At 36.5% G+C, this 20727-nt stretch overlaps 1 protein-coding gene across 3 annotated transcripts in view; it reads left to right on the top strand.

Annotated features, from left to right (window-relative positions):
- The window catches only part of Il33 (interleukin 33), a 42147-nt gene extending 23844 nt beyond the window's left edge, over window positions 1-18303 (top strand). The window contains exons 2-9 of one of the 3 annotated variants that reach the window (XM_005388671.2): window positions 2950-3204; window positions 6755-6862; window positions 12195-12320; window positions 12846-12971; window positions 14846-14953; window positions 15521-15571; window positions 16508-16608; window positions 17942-18303. In XM_005388671.2, the coding sequence (XP_005388728.1) occupies window positions 6766-6862; window positions 12195-12320; window positions 12846-12971; window positions 14846-14953; window positions 15521-15571; window positions 16508-16608; window positions 17942-18133 (801 nt within the window). In that variant the 5' untranslated portion in view covers window positions 2950-3204; window positions 6755-6765 and the 3' untranslated portion in view covers window positions 18134-18303. The other 2 variants (XM_013516393.1, XM_005388672.2) reach the window with 2 other exon arrangements.
- The last annotated feature ends 2424 nt before the right edge of the window (window positions 18304-20727 follow it).

Genomic DNA, 20727 nt, shown 5'->3' on the forward strand with positions numbered 1-20727 from the left:
CTCAAAATAGAAACAGCTATGGAAAGAGCTCAGCACAAAGGCCCTGGGTTCAAACTTCAATACCACCATGTTATAATTTGTGTCTAGATGTCCCCCCAAAGCTTCATGCAGTCATAGGAGCGGGCTTCTAGAGTTTGTGATTGAGTCATTGTCCAATGCTGGGATTATGGGTGTGAGTGCTACCCGTACCCTAGGGTGGGTAGCCTACATACAATATAAGGGACAGAAAGAGTCTTCTCTGTCCCTCATCCCCTTTTTGCTCTTGTTGTTTTGCTGTCTCCCACTGCCATAAACTGTCACCTTTCTGTCATGCCACCCTGCCTGGAGATAGCTGATTATGGACTGAAACCTCCACAAACTGAGCTAAGTAAACCTTTCTCTTTAATTTTGGTATTGAGCATTTTGTCTCAGCCATGAGAGAAAGGTAACCAATACACACCAGCACCAAAAAAATCACATTTTTTAGGATAAAATTCAAACTCCTTACTTCATTTGCAGTCATGGCATACTGATCTCAACATAATATGTGGTAAAACTTCATTTAAATTGTATTACAAATATAGCTTGGATAATAATTTGAGGGAAAAATCGCTAACATATTTTATACTAAAAATACTAATGAATCAATCAAGTGTTAACTAAAATTTTACAAAATAGTAAATTTGCTTGTAATCATGGAGGTGAAAAGATTTTTTTTTTTTTTTGGTTTTGGTTTTTTTTTTTGTACCGGGAACCGAACTCACGACCTTGCGCTTGCCAGGCAGGCGCTTTTGCCGCTGAGCTAAATCCCCAGCCCCTAAGATTTTTTTAATTAAGAGAGAAAACTTAGAAGTTTTAAATAAAACATTGATTAAAATTTGTCCATTATGTTTAAAAAACATATATGAACAAATATGTCATTAACAAAGTCTAAAGAGAAATAAAAGTTGCAGCACATATATCAAACATGGGCTTAATTTCTTAATTTTTTTTTTTTTTTTTGGTTTTGGTTTTTCTCTGGTACCGGGAACCGAACTCACGACCTTGCACTTGCCAGGCAGGCGCTTTTGCCGCTGAGCTAAATCCCCAGCCCTAATTTCTTAATTTCTGAAGAGTCCACATAAATCAATAATTAACAGCAACAAACAACACAAATTTTTAAAAGGTGCTCAATATTACCTTAAAAGTGAAATTCAAAAGCATGAGATATTTTCTTTGAGGTAATGGTACCCATTGCTGCTTTGGCAATAGGAAAAGGCATTCACATAGACTGTTAACAAATTATAAATTAATGCAAACCTTTGCCAATCAGTTCACTCTATCAAGCCATAACATATGTGTACCCTTTGATCCTCCAATTTCTCCACTGGGAATTTATGCTCCTAATGAATTTAGAAAGGCTTTCACATATAAGGCTAGCAGTTGTAATATTGAAGGGGAAAGACAGAGGGGAGAAAAATGTAAAAAACAGAAAAGCAAGAAGAAAGAAGAAAGGAAGGGGAGAAGAAAAGAAGGAAAAGAGAAGGAGGAAAGGGAAAGACGAAAGAAAAGGAAGAAGGAAAGGAAGGAGAGAGGAAGAGAAAAACCTGGAAACAGCCAATGTGCTAATCAAGAAAACACTGCTTAAGGCATATTTATATGACAGAAGGCTCTGTATAATGATACTTGTTAAACAATGTTTCTGAAATGTGAAAATACTCATGATAGAGTTAGTTGGAAACAGAAAAAGCTACTTACAAAGTATATTAGTATAATTCTATTTTTATATTAAAAGTAGATGTATCTACCACTTCTACACTGAAAAGAGAAAGCCAAGATCTATAGTATATATACTTGCTCTTCACTTACACATTCCCTAAGCACATGTGCATTTTTATAATCAGAAAAAAACTACTTAAAAAGTTTTCAACTTTAGAAAAAAAAAAAGGGTATTGTAATACAAAACAGACAATGTATCTCAAAGTACTCCTTGACTTAGTGCATTGTCTTACATGTTTTGTATGTTTTTTGAATGATTAGTCTGGTTTTCGATCTGTATATATGATTGTGGTGGCCCGTGTCTAGCTGTGTAACCAAAGCCTCATGGGGTCACAGGTGGTGCTTTTTCAGAGGCGGATGGATCAGAGTGTGATGCTGGGCTTAAGGGTGTGTGATTACCGAATCAGTGCCCTGCTTGGTCTGGCATAGCTCTGAGAGTGGACAATGAAAGGCCCACCCTGGGTGTCAGTGCTGCCCACTATAAGGGCACGTTGTGTGGCTACAATATAAGGAACAGAAAGAGGGCTGGTGCGGTTGCTTGCTAATTCATTACTTCGTTGCTTGCTGCCTTCTGCCCACCATAAACTGTTTCCCTCTGTGATGCCACCCAGCCTTGGCGCTGGTGACTACGAATGAAAACTCTACAAATTGTGAACTACAATAGATTTTTCCTCTTTTAAGCTTGAGTGTCAGGTATTTTGTCTCAGCAATGAAAAAAGTAACTAACTCAGTGATAATGAAGTTGATAAGGTCTTTTTTTTTTTTGAGACAGGGTGTCACTGTGCAGTTCAGGCTGGCATTGAACTCATTTTGTAGCCCAGGTTGGCCTCAGACTCACAGCAGTCTTCCTGCCTCAGCCTCCTGAGTGCAAGGATTATAGGCATGTACCACCACATCTGGCCTACAAGGTCTTATAAGAAAAATAGATGAATCTGATGCTGGAAAAATAAAGAGGGTGGGAGGAGAGGGAAAAAGAAGGGACTTGAAATGTGTTATGTACATGTACCACTTCCCTGCAGTGAATACAATCATCATGTTCTGTAAACTTGTACTAATAAAAGCCAAAAAAAAGTTTTCAACTTTTAGTAGAAAAAAGAAAATTAAATAATCTATACCCTTGTATACTTTATATTCCAGTAAAAAATAAAACTACCTGCAGTTCATGTCTCAGAGGTTTTTCAAAAATTAATAATTAAATGTCACTCTTTGAAGGTACTGCAATTAAAATAGTCTGAAAGCTCTGTTTTGGATTTGGCTATCGAAAGAAGATATGCTCCCACACATTCTAATCTATTAAACCAGCTCTACTCACACTGCCTCATCCTTCAAATGCGGTCACCCAGTATTGCTTAATCGCTGTGTGTGTCTGTATAAATTGAATTCAAATGTTACTTCACTAACCATTACCAAGTGCTGACTGCGGGGAATCACATCATCTGAGACCAACCTTTCACATTTACAATCTAAGTGAGTATCGTCACCACAGTGCAAGTATATTTTCTGTCTGTTGTGGGAATAGCAGCAAAAAGGAGTCAGTGGTGTTTATCTTGCCATCTATTCTGGGATACTTCTGATATTCAAAAAAAGGAAAGTAAGTAGAGAGTAAATTTTGATCTTAAAAAATGGCAAAAATAGTGATTGTATGTAGTAAGGTAAAATACTTGTAGACATGAAGAAAGTGCTTTGTTTTTTGAAATAGGACTTGAAAATATTTCCAGATTATAATGTTGATATACACAATTCTTAAGAAGGTGTTGACTTTCTTTGTATCAGTGACTCCAGCATAAATGTGGTATTTTTCAGCTTCTTACAATTTTGAACTTTGTAAGCTAATGCTGGTTGAAAGCAGAGTTTTTATGTTCTTTCAGGCTAGTCCACGGGAGTGATAATGGGAAAACAGTAGTTATAAGATCAAATAATTACTTGAAACAATTAGGTAAACAAGGTAGTCATGAGTCTTCTAACACCCTTACTATCAACACCTTTACTCTGCTAATGTATCCTGATCTTCCAAGAGATAGGATAGAGATTGGAATACAGATTTCTTTGGAAATGCAACTTTTCCTAATGACTAAGACAACTTTTCTTCTAGGACATATGTAGGTTCCCATAAAAGAGAAAAAGGCAAAAATCATAGCAATGCAGTTTTCATGTTCGTAAAGTGTTATATCAGTATCCTGTACAGAGTATTATTTAAACTGTTTTCTATGCAATTTAAAATTTAACTAGTACCATCTTGTCTAGTGAAACTCTGTATCATTTCTAATTTTTGTGTTTTATTTTTTATTCTGTTTAATGGTTTAATCAGTCTTTCATTCTTACATCTGGTAATCTGAGCAACTTCGTTGAAGACAACAATATGTAATATAACAACCACTGTTAATTCCTATCAATTTATTTTGAAACCCTGTATCATTTTTAGTGTTCTTGCTTTGTTCTGTTTTGTCTATGTTGTTGGTATTTTGCTATTGTTATTTTTTATTATTCCTTTTAAAATAAAAAAAAAATAAAATTTAACTACAATCGAGTTGCCTAACCTACTACACAATATATTCCGGTTAAAAATTAACTATTTCTGATGTAAAGTACAACTCTACTTTAAAGAATATAAGAAAATTATTTGTTCCAGGCCAAATATGAATGACCATCACAGGAACATGGATTCAATTTACGCAGAATAACATGTTCCAAAGTCAAAGAATTTACATCCAATTTTACATCAAAAAGAACAAAGAAAGTCACAACTGATCTGTACATTCAACAACATCATTGGTGTGGGTACAAGGTAGACAGGCTACAGCAAAGCTAGTGAGTCTTCCCTGTAGCTTTCATATGTCATAGCATTTTTAGCTTGAAGGTTGGTGGAGGCTGGGGATTTTCTAAGTTTAATACATTCCAAGAAATTCACTTAATAGTGCTGAGACTATTAAATTAAATACACAGGTTAAAAGTAAATGGCTATTGTACCTGTAAGAGCTAAAATAACCCAAGATAATTTGTCTCTCACCCTGTAACTTTCCATCTTTTCACAGTCAGGATCCTCTTAGTCAAGGTTATACAGTCCACAGAATCTCCACATAGATGTAACTCCTTCAGAGAACTGCAGCTTTGTACTACCGTACTTGGATATGTATTGTTTCAAAGAAGTTGGACAACTGTTTTTGTATAAGACAGGCTGAGCATTAGAAGCTGTTGATAACTCAGACCATTAAAGCCCCAGTTTTGATTATTTTCTTTCTTATTTGAGAGTAGGAGGGAAGCAGACTGGGTATGGAGGAAGAGAAACTGGGAAAGTGCTGGTATTAAGATGCAAGTTAGGAGATTAGATTCTAGTCCCAGTGGTTTTTGTGTACCTCGCAAAGCACTTACTCTTTCAGTCTCAGTGTATTCAAATGTAGAGTGAGGGGCTCTGTAAGATGATATTTCAAGTTCTATGCTTCTAAGCATTTGTGATCAACAAAAGTTGGAGAATCAGAAAAAGTAAGGGTTTGTGTGAAGTCTATGAGCTGTGTGAGAATAATATTCACTCCAAAATAAAACTGAGGGACAGAATAGGAAGTCTTCAACGGGGCTACATGTAGATTTCCCTCATCTGACCCTGCTTTAAATAGCCTACCTAAATATGTGATTCTAGCTCCACCTAGAGAAGATAGTTTGGAATTTCAACTCTACAGAGTTATCCAGGGACAAATATAAAGGTACATGCATAAAGTTTATTTTCTATTTTGTTTGTTTGGTACCGGGAATCAAACTCAGGACCTTGTGCTTGCCAGGCAAGCGCTGTGTCGCTAAGCTATATCCCCAGCCCTTAAAGTTTATTTTCTAATGAATCCTCAAATGCAGAAACTCAGTCCTCTCACCTAGAAATTCCTCTCTTACTCAGCTAGAAGAGCGGATTCATATGAAGTTTAAAACAGGTTTAAATTATAACCACTCGTTGGGTAATTTGGGTTTTCTTTACATGTAGCAAAATAAGAGGCCAATCTCTAAAACAAAAAGCCAGTAATAAAGTACTGGTAGAATTTCAGGCAAGGTCAGAGAGAGTGAAAACTGGAGGAGAAACCCTGCTCCTCCTACATGCAGAGCAACACTGTTAGATCTTGATTATGAAGCCAACTTGCAGTACTACACTGAAAGAATATGGAGCTTTTGATAATTTATGAAAGCATTCCATGTTCTTTCAATATGACACTGTGACCCAGATTGATTATCAAGGTAGAAATCCATTGAGTAACCCTTGCCTGAATTAAGCTCGGGACTACAAGTTGGTGACGACTTTCCTATTATTTCTTCTGTAATGAATAGATCACTGCATATATATTCATTCTTGAGAAAAACTATGGACGTGTGAATTTCTTTTTCATTAAATGCTTCTGGTACATTACCATTATTATTATTATTTTCGTACTCAAATTGTGCCAAATTTGGCCAGGGGAAGACTCTGTAAGTTAGCTCATGTATGCTTTTGACACAACCTTACTAATGTTTCAATGATTCACTGTTTTCTGGTACAACAAAATGTTCCATATTCACCACTCTTTTCCCAGCCCCAAATCTGAAGTCATAGTTCCTTCTAGTAGAAAAAATACTTAGAAATTAAGATACAGGCACACATTTATGGCTAGGCATTTATTTATTGCTAGCTCAAGTTCAACATTACAAGAATTTTCTCTTTGGCTTTATTTTTATATCTTTTTTCCCTTACAGTGAAAATTATGTAATATCAATATTATCTATTTATTTGCTTTTTACTATAATATAACAAAACTATTTTAGAAATTTCATACCAATATTACCACTGACAGTAAGCATAATAAGTAAAGTTTAAGATTTCTTTGCAGTTTTTTGGTTGTGACTCTATTCTAGTATAAACACAGTAGAATATTACATTCAAATTTTACTGAAATATTTATTTTTACTATGTAGTTGTGTTATCCATTTTATGTTGAACTAGTCATGGTTATTTCTGTTTGTTTTGAAGTTGAGAGAGTTGAACTAACATATTTTAATCCAACAGAGGCCTGAAAAATGGAGCCTAAAATGAAGTATCCGAGCTCTAAAACTTCTGCAGCAAAACGGAACAGGAAAGATGAAAAAGCCCTGATAAAATCTTGCAAACTGAGAAGTAAGGACTGAATTATTTCTACTTTTTTATGTACTAATTTGAAATTTGGTATGAAATCTCTAGTATTCCACTATTCGTATGTGCCACCTTAGCAAAAGCTATTAGGAATGGAAGAACGGAAACAAAAAGGGGTAGCCCATGAAGACTTAATGTGACAGACTTTGCTTTTGAACAGGCAATAGCCAACTTGTGCTTATTTAATGCATCATAGGGTAGGAATAGTGCAGATAACTTAAGCCTATAAATAGTGCAAAATTCATTATAGCCTTTGATATAAAAGACTATTTACTTTCCCCACATTTCTTATAATCAAATTCCCAACGTTTTCCCTGGAAATTCTAAATTAATCCATTGTCATTCAACAAAGTATTTGTGAATACCTTTTGTGTATCATGCATAGAGTTTTGATTTGCAACTACTGACAGAGGAGAGAATAACAGGTGAATATATTTGAACAATCCAGGCTCCAAACAGAAAAGAATCGACCAAATGATATTCAAGTTTATCTAGGTACAAACTCAGAGGTTAGAGTAAGATGAAATGAAAATAAAGTCAATAAAGCTGAGATGAAAGGGCTGTAAAATTATCAACTTAGAAAAGGACTCATGCAAATTTATACACATATCTCTACATGGTAGAAGTAACAGAAAAGATGGTTAATAGGGCCAGGTGGACCAGAGGAAAAATGGAGCATGAGGAATAATGGTAGACATTAGAGTACCCTCGTGCTCCATGCTTCTTATCCTTTTCCTGAACACCGTGAAGGACAGAAAAGAAAATAGTGTTAAAGAATATCATTTCAGCGTGGCGGTGCAAACCTGTAATCCCAGCACTCAGGAGGCTGAGGCAGGAGAATGGCTGCAAGTTTGAGACCAGCCTGGGCTACAAAGTGAGCTCAAGTCCAGCCTGAACTGCATAGCAAGACCCTACCGCAAAAAGTCAGAAGAAAAAGTCATTTCTGTTCCCGTCTGTCCTCCTTACACCTCTAGCCCACCCTCACTGTTCTTTGGTAACCGAAGAAAACATTAATTTGACAAGCATTTCTGAATAACTAGGAAATCAGTTAAATTAGTCCTTGTAATTGTAGCTGAGTCAAAATGCTCTGTGCAGAAACAGTGACTCAGTGGAAGGGACTACATATCCCCATATTCCTTCTTAATAAAGAATGCATTTTATTTCTACCCCAAGAAATAAGGGCTTTTGGTAGGTACTAGAATAAAGTAAGGGCATGAAGGATGTGCTGGCATCAATGCCAAAGTTAAAATACGACTTCTCCTCAGGGGGGCTGTGGCCCTGTTTACCTATAGAGGCAGAAGTCAGTGATCATCGCCAAGTAATATATACTGCTTTGGAATATATCACATCACCTATATTTTTAGCAGATCTCCTTCCCAACAATATTGACTGAACTTAACACTAAAATTATAATTGTTCAACACTCTTGGTTAAAATTCAAGTTATCTATGTGGTGTTCGTGACAAGTATGAACCACTTTTCAAAACTCAAAGTATAAGAAATGTCTTCTCTATTTTTCTAAATAGATTTGTGCTCTGAGCCCCCAAGCAAAAAGGCAAAAATAAATAAATAAATAAGCAAACCCTATTTAACTCCTTCTCCTGCCTCAGATTGCCAAGATGTAATGCAATCGATAGGTCACGAAGTCACAAAACTCAGTATCTAGTCATGACAGGTATCCATACATGGCAGTAAGCCTCACACTGGTTACGGTTACCCCCCAGACAACTCACCACTGGTGCCAGCAGTGCGTAGTACTCCATGACTGTTGGGGAAGACTCTTTCCGAACCTCATCCCTCCCCAGTTTCCAGGAGGCTATTCCCCAGCTCAGCCCTTTCTCCTCTCCTGCTTCTTCCCGCCCACATTCACCACTGTTTTCTCTTGACTAATACCTAGTGTCCTCATTCATGAGTTCAGCCAGAGGTTACATCTGGAAGCTCCAGATTCAGCCAGCACAAGTATTTTGTTTGGCTTGAATAGTGTTATTGATTTTTCAATTGAAGTAACTTTTTTAATTTAGGAAAAAAAAGATTAAAATCCAGGCACGGTGGTGCATGCCTGTGAACCCAGCACTCGGGAGGAGGAGGTAGGAAGATTAGCATGAGTTCAAATCCAGCCTGGGCTACAGGGTGAGTTCAAGGCCAGCCTGAACTACACAGCAAGACCTTGTCTAACAAAAAAAACCCTCGGGGATTTTTTCATAAGAATCAAAATGTGCAGTTTCTCTCCAAAAAAACAAAAAGAAAAAGGAGCCAAAGGCAGGGGGATGAAAAAAAGAATTAAGATGTACTTGTACATGTTCCATTATGTACACGTACTAACTCCCCACAAGGAATGTAAACATTATGTACTGCACACATGTACTAATAAAATAAAGTAAACCTAAATATAAAAGAACACGGGACCCATGTCCCTGCATGGGAGCAGTTGGCTAAAGCTAGGTAGAGCTATCCATGCTAAGATCTTTATTTTTTAAGGATCTTGGACTTCATCCTGTGGACAGTAGAGAATCCCTAAAAATGTTTAACTGGGGGATGATATGACATTCTTAGAGAGACCACATTGATGGTGTAAAGACAGAGTAAGGGGCAAGAGTAGATTAGAAACTAGTTAGAGCTCTATTATGTTCATCTAGAGGGCTGAAGATGAAGGCCTGACCCAAAACAACAGAATGGAGAGGAAATGCAGCTCAGATAAACTGGGAAGGTGAAATCAGTAAGATTTACTGAAGGTTAGAAAAAGAAAAATGAATGACCCTCAGCTTTCTGATTTAACCACTGGGGAGATAATGGTAGATAGCTGTACTGTTTTTCAAGACAGGGAATTGAGGGGAAATACACCGGGGGTAGAGATAAGGAAATTTGGATGATGATGACTGGCATATTTTACTTTGGATTAGCTGCAGGTCTTTTGGGTAGAGATGACCAAAATTCATTCAAGATGAAAGACACAGATATAGAGATGCTTTGAAGTTGCTAAATCAAAATGCTACACAAAGAAAAGGAAATGGGTAGATGAGGAGAAAGATCAAAGGCAGAGTTCCGCTTTGAGGAGTCATCAGCCTCTGAATGGATGATTGAAATCATTGGAGCAAGCAAGATTGCCCGGAAAGAAACTTTAGAGAGAAGAAAGTAAAAAAGAAAGTCCTGAGGAACCCTGACATTTAGGAGCAGACGGGAAGAAGAACTCCCCGAGACAAAGAGACTGAGAGAATCAAAGGATACTCGTGACTTGGCGATAAAAGGGATTCAAAGAAAGACGTGGTCCTCAGAGTGAAATGGCACAGGTGGATGAAGGGTATAAAGCAGGAAGAGAGCTTAAGAGGGAAGGCTGACAGTTTCAGAGGTTTCAATACACGGCCTGCTGGCTCTGAGGTGGAAACAGGGTGGAAGGGTGTTGGGGAGAAAAGCTGCTCAACTCATGACATCTGAGAAGTAGAGGGAGGAAGACACTGGGGACCAGATACAATCCCCAAGACCACATTCTAACGCCTTACCCAGGCACGCCCAAAATGTGCCTTACTAACCCCACATCCCATGCAAGCCAATCTTGACCACCAAGATTAACCAACTCAGGATCCTCCTGCCTCAACCTCCTGAGTAACTGGTGTTACAGGAAAGTGTTACCGTGTCTGGCAATACTTTGCATGTAATCACTCTCAACATGGATTATAAGTGTATTGAGTGATTATCCCACTGGATGCCAGCCCCTACATCTGCATCTTTACTTCTCGTTTTAATCCCTAGGTTTCTTATTCTACGCTTCAAATACTTCCTCAATATCATGACCCTCACTTCTAGTTCCCCAAGACTCGTATTACGTTCCGCATAGTCCACGCTTGATATTAGACATGATTATCACGTTCCTCATGTAATGCCGACCACCATGTAAAGATAAGCATGTAAGGAATGAGGATGCTTTCAGTACAGTCTTAGGCCTTTTATCTCTAAAGGGACAATGTGGGCCAGTTTAAAAAGCATTGTGTTAAATTAGTTATTAGGAGATTAAATACGGTGCTGGCTCTAGCACTAGATAGCTTTGTAAATTACCTTTATAGTTATAAAAGAACTTTATAAATATGAGATATTGTAGTTGGTATTTCTGAATTGTGAAACAATGTTAGAGAGTTCCAGGATAGATGTGAAAACAGCTGCTGATCTAAACTAGAGGTATTATGGATAATTCAAACTAGCATATAATAAAAGTTTATTCCACTTAACTTGAAAAATCATTATATTAGGAAGTCAAATCTTATAGAGAATTTAAAAAAATTAACAGAATGGCTCCCTACTCAAGAATAATTATTTTTCTGCAATACTATGAATAACTGAAATCTGACAATGTTGTATGAATTTATTGATAATTCATTTAGTATACTGTTGAAAATTGAGATCATATGACATTACAACCATCATTTCATTTCTAATGAATTTAATGTTATGTTTGAGACAAATTTTTCTTTGGATAAATGAGCTAAAAATTACTGAATAATTGATTAACTTTTCTGCTTCAACTGAATTAATTTGAATTTGCATTTTCTTAGTCCCTCAAATTGCAGTGTGGCACTTTCTTTTAAAGAATAGATTTTTTATTAGACTATCTCAACCATAACTTCTTACCAGCCATGTAAAATTGGGCAAGTGTCCTCCCTCCTAAGAGCCTCAGATTATTATCTGCAAAACTAGGATAATAATACCTACCTTGTAAGATTATTGTGAAGAATAAAATTAATGGTTAGCACATTGCATAGTCAACTATAGATACTTAGTAAATGGCTGTTATTTTAATATCAGTCCCTTTACAGACTACAGCTATCTCTAAAATTATTAAAAAGTATATTCTAGATAAGCAGGAAAAGGTCTCAAATTTCATATGGCCATAAGCACTTCTCAGTTAGGCAACAAATGGTATATATTGGGTATAGGCTCATATTCTTTCATATGAAATTCTGCAAATCAAGAATTCTTTCCAAAGCCCGAAAGGTTTTCATAAGTCATTTGGCAGCAATATATGACCTGAACTCATTAGTCCATTAAATCCTGAGCTGAACTAAAATGAGATCTTTATTTCACTCTGTAAGTTTTCCGATTTCAGTATAAAATTAATATTTTATCAAGGAGTGCTACACTAGTCTCTTTGGAGGTGCTACCTATATATAGTATATGCTCTCCGTCACAATTCTAAGATCACGAAAGCTCTGAAGTTTGAAACATGACTGACCTCGAGAAACTGAATCTGCATTTGCTTTTTTCATCTATGACACTTAAGGTTAAAGGTTAGAATGAAACAGTACCACATTTTTTTTCAACTCTTTAGAATCCCAAAAGAAGGCGGAAGAAATTTGCCACAAGTCCTACATGACACTGCGCTCTGGCCTTATCATAGAAAAGAAAACCTGCTACTTTAGGAGAGAAATCACCAAAACATGTACACTAAAAACAGGTAAGGCAAACTGTGCATTTCCTGGAAATAGCCATAGGTATCTGTGTGCCTTCATTTACCAAATCTGAATATATTATTCTTTTCCTCACCCAAATTTTGCTTGGGGAAAAGAGCAAAAATAATGAATTTTCTATTGGTCATTTCAAAAAGTATATACCAAGTTTTTAACAGCATGAAAAAATGGTTAAGTTATAATGTTAATCAAAAACAGAGGATATAGTCTTATGTACAAGTATGTTCGCAATACTTTTCAGTTTAACAGAGGTAAACTGAAAGGTTAAGAGTGGTGGATTTTTGAGTGTTGTGACCATGGGTGACTAGTTTCCTTCCTCTTTGTATGCTCTTCTGAGGTATGAGGGAGCAGGAGGATTGATTCTGTCAGACCACGGGGTGGCCAAAGCCCTGGGATCAACTGCCTCTATCAGCAAAGCAACCTTGACTGTGAATCATCAAAAGAGCGTGGACTCTTAGAGTGGAGATTACAGAAGATTGATGATTCACCCATAACCTCTCCCTGTTTTGCAGGTGGAAAGCACACCAAAAAATGCAAGCTAGTTGCTGCCTATAAACAGCCTTCTCTGATCAACTCTTTCTTTGAAACACGTGCCATCAAAGAACCTGTTGCAGCACTAAATACATCAAGTTTTGCAGGTATGACTGGTCACAGGAGAGAAATGGGGTGAGGAAAGAGTAGACACAGGACCCCGGCAAATGCTACTCTAGGTAGTAGCCCCAAATCTGTGTCTTCACATGTATCAGAAAGTTCTGTCCATTTGCTGCTGAACTTTCCCCTTAGTGGTATCCAAATTCGGCACAGCAGAGCTGATCTAACGATGCGCACACGTGCTATAGTCAGCACTGCGTCCTTACTCAGAAGTGCCTGGTACAGTAGAGATTGGACTCACATATACTTTATTCCTGATGAAAATATATGAGATGTGATCAAAACATACAGTGAATGTTAAATTTTTAAAAAAAATTACAGTAAAAAACCATTGTCATTAGCTTCCCCTCAAAATATACCCTACATTAGAAGCTCACCTAGCAATTCATTGTTTAACTTTCCTTTTGTATTTTGTATATTTTTCTAAGTACAATTCAATAATGTAAAGAAGATACAGTGACCTTTCTTCTTTTATACTATTTATTTGTGGTATCGGGGATTAAATCTTTCTTCTTTTATACTATTTATTTGTGGTACCGGGGTATGAGTGCCCTCATACCGAGCTACATCTCCAGCCCTTACTTTTTATTCTGAGGCAGGGTCTTGCAAATTGCTAAATTGCCCGGGCTGTGCTCTAACTTGCAATCTTCCTGCCTAAGCTTCCCAGAGTGCTCAGATTACAGGTGTGCACCACTATGCGCAGCTAAGATACACTGATTTTAATCTGCAGGCCCTATATGGGTAGCATTAAATGTACTCCTGTTTATCTCAGTAGGCTTTAAAAATTTATTATTTTCTAAATAGACTGTAACAGTTAAAAAGATAGGAGCACTGCATAAAGTGTCTCTGTTACTTAGCTGGAGTCTAGAACTAGGCTTACATCTGCATTCTCCCGGACTGTTAGAAGTCCTAAATCACTATGTCTTATAGATGGGCATTCATTTACATAAATCTATCAAAGTAGAACCCTTTCTCCCTCACAGTCCCCTGCACCATGGGGCCAGAAATGGAGGTTTTCACAGGCAGTGCCTGGCACTTTTTCAGCTTCTTTGTCCCCACCTAACGGTCCCATAGGAGCTAACATGGCCTCCTAGGTCATTCACTCTGGAGACTAGTACCTTTAAATCTTAGTATTTTGGCTAGGTAAAGCTTGTGCCAAAGTATAGCTCAAATTTTTTTAAAAAAATGTCCTTTGTGAAGTACTTCAAAAAATATTTTGCCGAAAGAATTGCTCACGGGAACAAGCTTTTCAAATTCTTTTTTAAAAATTTTATGGAAAAAAGGTAAAACAAAATTTCATAACAAAATAATAGGAGAATAACAATAATTAATACATTACATGTTGTTATCTTTAAAGTAGTTACTCAGGGTAAAAGATAGGGACATAAAAATTTCCTCAATCAATGTTGGTACAACCTTTCCTTTTTAATGAACTAAGAGACCCTAATAGTATAACTGACTTGCATTTTTTGCCCTTTCCCTATGGTCCTTTCCTCTTTCACCTATCCTACTTCCTTTTTCCTTTCGAATAATTTCTTCCCATTTCACAATATCTACTGTACATTTTAGACCTTATTCACTCTTTCAGTTTCTCACACCAGGGAGACAAAAAGATGTTTACACATATGAATCTGATTTATTTCACTTCAGAGTATGGTCTCAAACTGTATCCATTTACCTATAAAAATCTCATGTTTATCCTTATTTATGGCTGAACAGTACTCCATTGAATAAAAATGCCACATCTTTTTTATCCCTTCCTCAGTTGGTGGGCATTTGGGTTGTTCTCAAAATTTAACTTTAACAGATTGTACTGCTATAAACATCAGATTCTTTATAATAGGAATTCCACTTGTTACAGAATCTTGTGCTTCCCTAAGTACATACAACGATCAATACATTAGTTTCGTTTATGAGAATGGAGGTTATGTGATCAATGTTGAAGACTCGGGAAAAGATCAAGAAAAAGGTAAAATACGTCCTTATGCTATAATTATATAAATTATGACTGGTAAAGTAAAAGTTAAATCTATCAGACCATCAACAAAGAATTAACTCAGTTGTCACAAATAGATTTCACGTCCCGTGCTAATTCATTTCAATGCATTGGGAGCGGATGCTTGGAAATCACTGCCCTGAAAATGATTCAGTAGTTTTGTCAGGGTTCCTCAGGGGAAAAGGTAGATATTGACAAATGTGTCTGTTGTGAAATATGGAAAGAGGAAACACACATGTTTTTTATTGCTAAATTATCCACTAGTCTTTCCAGCTTTATTGACGTCCCCAAAGTACAATCTTTAGTAAAAGAAAATGCCATTGCTATAAGCAATATTTTAAATATTTTAATAATGTTTTTGAAGAATTCATCAGAGCACACTCACTTTTTGAGCTCTTTCTAGAACCACAAAAGTTTTGCTTTTGTTGGAATATAGTAGAAGAGGAGGATATTCTCTGGCATTTTGTACTATATGTGATAGAGTTGAAGTTTTTTGATAAAATTACATGCCCTAAATTGATTTTATGTATTCTGTTTCAGACAAGGTACGATTGCGTTACTATGAGTCTCAGTACCCCTCAAGTGAATCAGGTAATTTGGAGGCCTGACTTGCTACAATATTTAAATTCTTAACTTTGCGGTAAAGATAAATCCAAAATATCCATGGAAAAGAAAGACAGCTTCAAAATGTTCTCTCCCACCTAAGGTCATGGTAAAATTTTAGAGTCAAGGAGAATTTATTCCATTTTATCAAATTTTTAGATTAATAGGATAAAGGTTTGGATACATATAATAAATATCTCTCTTAACCAGGGCTGAAATGACAGATCTGCTCAAAGGTTGCCTGGAGACAGAGCTCTTTCTACTCTGTGGCTCTGCCAGTATCTACACACCAGTAGTTTAGGATTCCCTGCCACTTTAACAATGTCTAAACAGCAGAAGAGGACAAATGCACGCAGGCTGTTTCCCTTACAACTGGAGGTTGTAACTCTTCCATTCATCTCCCACCGCTCAGAACTTGATCCTATTGCTGCAATTAGCCACAAGGAGGTGGGCTAAGAAATGTCCTATTATTGTATTAGAAGAGGAGGTAAATATCAGGGCACAGCTACCCGTGGCTTTACAGGCAGACAGGGAAGCTGATGCCCAGAGAAGTGCCCATCAGAGTCACAATTGTCCAACTGGAAAACATATTTTTAAAAACTAACCTCTCTTCTTTAAGGGATTTAGAAATTCCCTTATTTACCTAATAAGTATTCACTTTATTTGGGTGCAAATATTTCTATGTGAAGAATGTAATGATATTACTTAACATCTTATACTTTTCTCCTGAGTGTTAAATTCATTTAAATTTTATACTTTACCATTTCTTTTTTCTTAATTTTTAAATGACAGATAAAATTATATATGTGTGTGTGTGTGTATTATGTACAATATGAATTTTTGAAGTATATATGCATTGTGGGATGGTTCAATCAAGCTAATTAACAAATGCATGACCTCATATAATTATCCTGTGATTGCAAGGTGATGGTGTTGACGGTGGTAAGCTGTTAATGGTAAATCTGAGTCCCACGAAAGACACAGACGTCTGCTTACATGCAAACAAGAACAAGCACTCTGTCGAGGTAACAAATCTGATTCTGTAATTGTCACTGTTGACAAATATTTATCTATATCTGAGTATTGTGTTTGGAGTATTTCAAAGGAGTTTTGTTCGTGTTTCCATAAATAAAACAATCAGGTACAACTACTGACTTGCTTCTGGAATAGGGAAGAAAGAAAAGTGTAATACTGTATGCAGCCTTGCTACTCAAGTCTGAGTCTACCAGCTGCACAGAATCACCTGGGAACTGTTAGAAATGCAAGATTTCAAGCTCGCCTAGCCTGAATCAGAATTTCAATATTTTAAGGAGCTTCCATGAGTTTAATAATTTCATTAAAATTTGAAAGTGCTGCTACATAGGATGATCTCAAATTCTTTCCATTTGGTTTTAGGATGTGCCTTATGTTCTTCCAGGAAGTGTTTCTTAGTGAAAGAATTTCATGCTCCAAGTTTGCTAAATGGAGGGCAGCAAACATTTCCATATGTTGCATTTATGGGTAGAATAACAATCTGCATTCCAACCACAGGATTCACTGCATAGTCTTTACTTAGTAAATGGCACTGTCATACTGGTCATGAAGAGGAATTATTAATATCTTGAAGAACAAGCAAGACAAAGATAGAAACAAAGAGGAAAACAAAAAAGTATAAGATATATTATGTGAATACACAACAATTATAAAGATAATGCAGTCATGTAAAGCTTTACTATATAATGCATGTACCCAGCATTTTCATTAACAAAATAGTCCTAAGTATACAGAACATAGTGTCTAACATATATGACTACTCAGTAATAAAGGTAACTCCTGCTGAGTTCTATACCAATCATTTGCTAAATACTTTAGAAGTACTGTTATTTAATTCTCACAATAAGCCTATGATGAAGTAATTATATTGGTCAGCTACTGCTGTATGACAAACAATCCCTAAAATTTAGTAGCTTAGAATAATAGTCATTTATATTAATAATATGTCTATAGGTTAAGTTGGGAATTAACTGATCTGGAAAGTTGACTATACTGCAAAATTGAGCCTTGAGAGGTAAAGCAAAGTACCTCAGGTTTTAGAGACAGTACATGGCAAAAGAAGGGTACAAATCCAGAGCTGTTGCATCCAGATCCAGTCATTCTAAGATACATTGCCCCTCTAAATATATTTACTATCAGTGAGTCAAGTTAAATCCTGTGCCCACCCTTTGTCCTTTAGTTCTTCTCCGCCCTACTCAGTAAGTAGGCTTGTTAGAAATATCAATTTATAAGTAATTACTCTCCTTTAGGATCTAACACAGGAAGGAGAAGTTGACTCTGTTCTTCCCACTCACATATTGATTGCTTTTTCTCCTGTTCCCTCAGCTCCAAAAATGTGAAACCACATTGCCAGACCAGGCCTTCTTTGTCCTTCATAAAGAGTCCTCTGAATTCGTTTCATTCGAGTGTAAGAGTAATCGTGGAACATACATAGGAGTGAAAGACAATCAGCTTGCTCTAATAGAAGGAAAGAACCCAAGTAGTGAGAATATCATGTTTAGGCTCTCTGAGATTTAATGCGACAGAAAGCTGTGGATGCTGGTATGAGCAATTCAAGTGTTATCGTTGGAACAGGGATAAGAACACTGTTTTATAAAACAATGTTTTGCGGGGCTGGAAATATAGCTCAGTGGCACAGTGCCTGCCTGGCAAGCACAAGGTCATGAGTTCAATTCCCGGTACCAAAAAAAAGGATAAAACAATGTTTTGCTTATTATGTAAAAATATTTTTTCTAATCCTTCATTTCTGTTTTTGTTTCCTTCTCTATCACTACATGTTTAATAAACATATGAATATATTAAGTATTGATTTTTTAAAAACCTGCTAACTTTTTAGAAAGATATAGCAGAGTTATTTCTTTCAGTATAGAAATAATCTCACATTTAGTGCTGAGATCTCTGCAGAGAACCGTGTGCCATATCCCAAGTTGCTCTTTTAATAGGGATTTATTTTAAAGAGCTGCATCATTTTCCTTGATTCTAAACCTACTACATAGGCTCAATCACTGAGCATGCTAGTAAGAAGACTAGATGCTACGTAGGCTGATCATTATTCAACAAGACTGCAAAACACCAGATGTGTTTGTAGAGGTCCTAGGCAGCACCCTGATTAGCTCTTTCTAACTGCAAGAGTTATGGCACTTCACGTCAGGCATGGTGCTTCACACCCATACTTCCAGCACTTGGGAGGCTGAGGCAGGAGGGTCATGAGTTCCAGGCCAGCTTAGGCTACATAGTGAAAGCCTGTCTTCTATTTGTCCAGCTTCTCAAAAATCCTGCTCACTGTGGAGCAATCATTTAATTTCTGTCCCTTCTTTAGTCCTTGTGACCAACATATTCTTAATATAGCTCTTGTACCTTGTTTTATCTGATCTCTAAATCCCAATACCTTTTTTCTGCTTTGTTTATCTGACATTGTAAAATTTTAGATACAGCTACTTATGGCAACATTTTTATGTGAACAACTTTGTACTTTATTGTTGCAAAAGTAAGAAAATTTATGCTCAACCATATAGTAACATTATTAACTACTAAAGGAATGTTTTGTTTCTGTTTTTTGCTTAATTTAAAGCCTTAACAATTTCTACAATGTTTCATAGGCTGCATACTTACACTAAATGACCAATATAGTAACAGAAAACTTATAAAATATGACCATTTCTGAAAGTGTAAGCTTTTAAATTTCTAGTTTATTAAAACCTATAGGATATAGCTGCTGGTGAAATAAAGTAAAAGAGGCTGAGGATTACTGTATAAACTTATACAATGACAGAACAGTATAACTTTGTTACATTAACTTGTCAATAATTTTTCAATGGAGACAAAATAAAAGCAGAATCTAATCATTCCCTCTGAAAAACAGCAAAGGTTAGACCATGTGCATCTGTACAATAGACAGAAAATAACTACTAACCAACCAAATATATCCATTATCTTGTTTATCAACTGGAATAAACCATTTTTCCAAATGTATGTGTGGCCGGAGTGATTTTATCATAAGATGACTCAATGTTCTGGAATTCCTAATCCATAGATATTGGCGTGTGGAGTAGGTTATTTGTCTGATAATGTGGGACTCAAAAACTGTGATCTGCCAGGGAAGGAATTAGGTCTCTTTGCCTTTGTCTTTCCAGTACCCATTGTGGGAAGCAGCACAAAGGAAGTATTGCGTGACTGTTACTCAGGATCAGTCAACCTGTACCTGCATTGAAATTAACCTAAGATTTCTGATGCATTTAGGTGTCTTTCAAACCAGCTATTCGTTTCTTGTGTCATATTTTTCTTTTTTAAAAACACTATCAATCTTTAATACCATCAGTGTTGATCAATATTCAAATGTATAAGCCACTGGTAGCACATACCTATGCTCCCAGCTACTCAGGAGACTGAGACAGGCAAGGACGGATCAGGCAATTTAGCAAGATCCTGTCTCTAAAGCAAAAATAAAAAGGGCTGGGGATGTAGCTTAGTGGTAGAGCACTTGCCTATCATTTGCAATGCTTTGGGTTCAATCATTAGCACCAAAAAAAAAAAAAAAGAGAGAGAGAGAGATACAAATATTCCAATATTTGGCAACATTTGGGAATGGAATAACTAAAAATTTATTTACTATAAAATGTGATCAAAGAATATAGTGAACGCTGCTGTGGACTGTCACACAGTGGAAAGGCAGACATCTTCAATAGGAGAAGCTGTGCCTTGGGCCTTAGAGTGTATGACCAGTTTCCACTTGTCTGGTGTAGTCAATTAGTTATGAGTTATGGTGGAGAGGAGATATGTTTTAAAGTGTGCTACAAATTATGGATCGCAAACAACACATTTCATTGGAGTTGCTAGATCACGCTGCTTCAGGTTCTAGCTTTTAAAGAAATGTCATCGCAGGACACGAAACTTTGGACCATGGTTATGATCCTGAGACCAAGGTTCAGAGCTCTTCACAGAAACCACCCAGTTTTTATGCAAAAAAGTATTTTAATCAAAAGGTGAGGTTGATTGTGTTTTTTTTACCCTGATGGAATTATACCAGTGCAAATTGTACCCAGGAACACTATGGTGAACTCAGAATATTATAAGGGTTATTTAGAAGGTTTGAGAAACTAGATGTGTAGAAA

The sequence above is a fragment of the Chinchilla lanigera genome, unplaced genomic scaffold (genome assembly GCF_000276665.1).
Source record: "Chinchilla lanigera isolate Chin_1 unplaced genomic scaffold, ChiLan1.0 scaffold00033, whole genome shotgun sequence".
Lineage (NCBI taxonomy): Eukaryota > Metazoa > Chordata > Mammalia > Rodentia > Chinchillidae > Chinchilla > Chinchilla lanigera.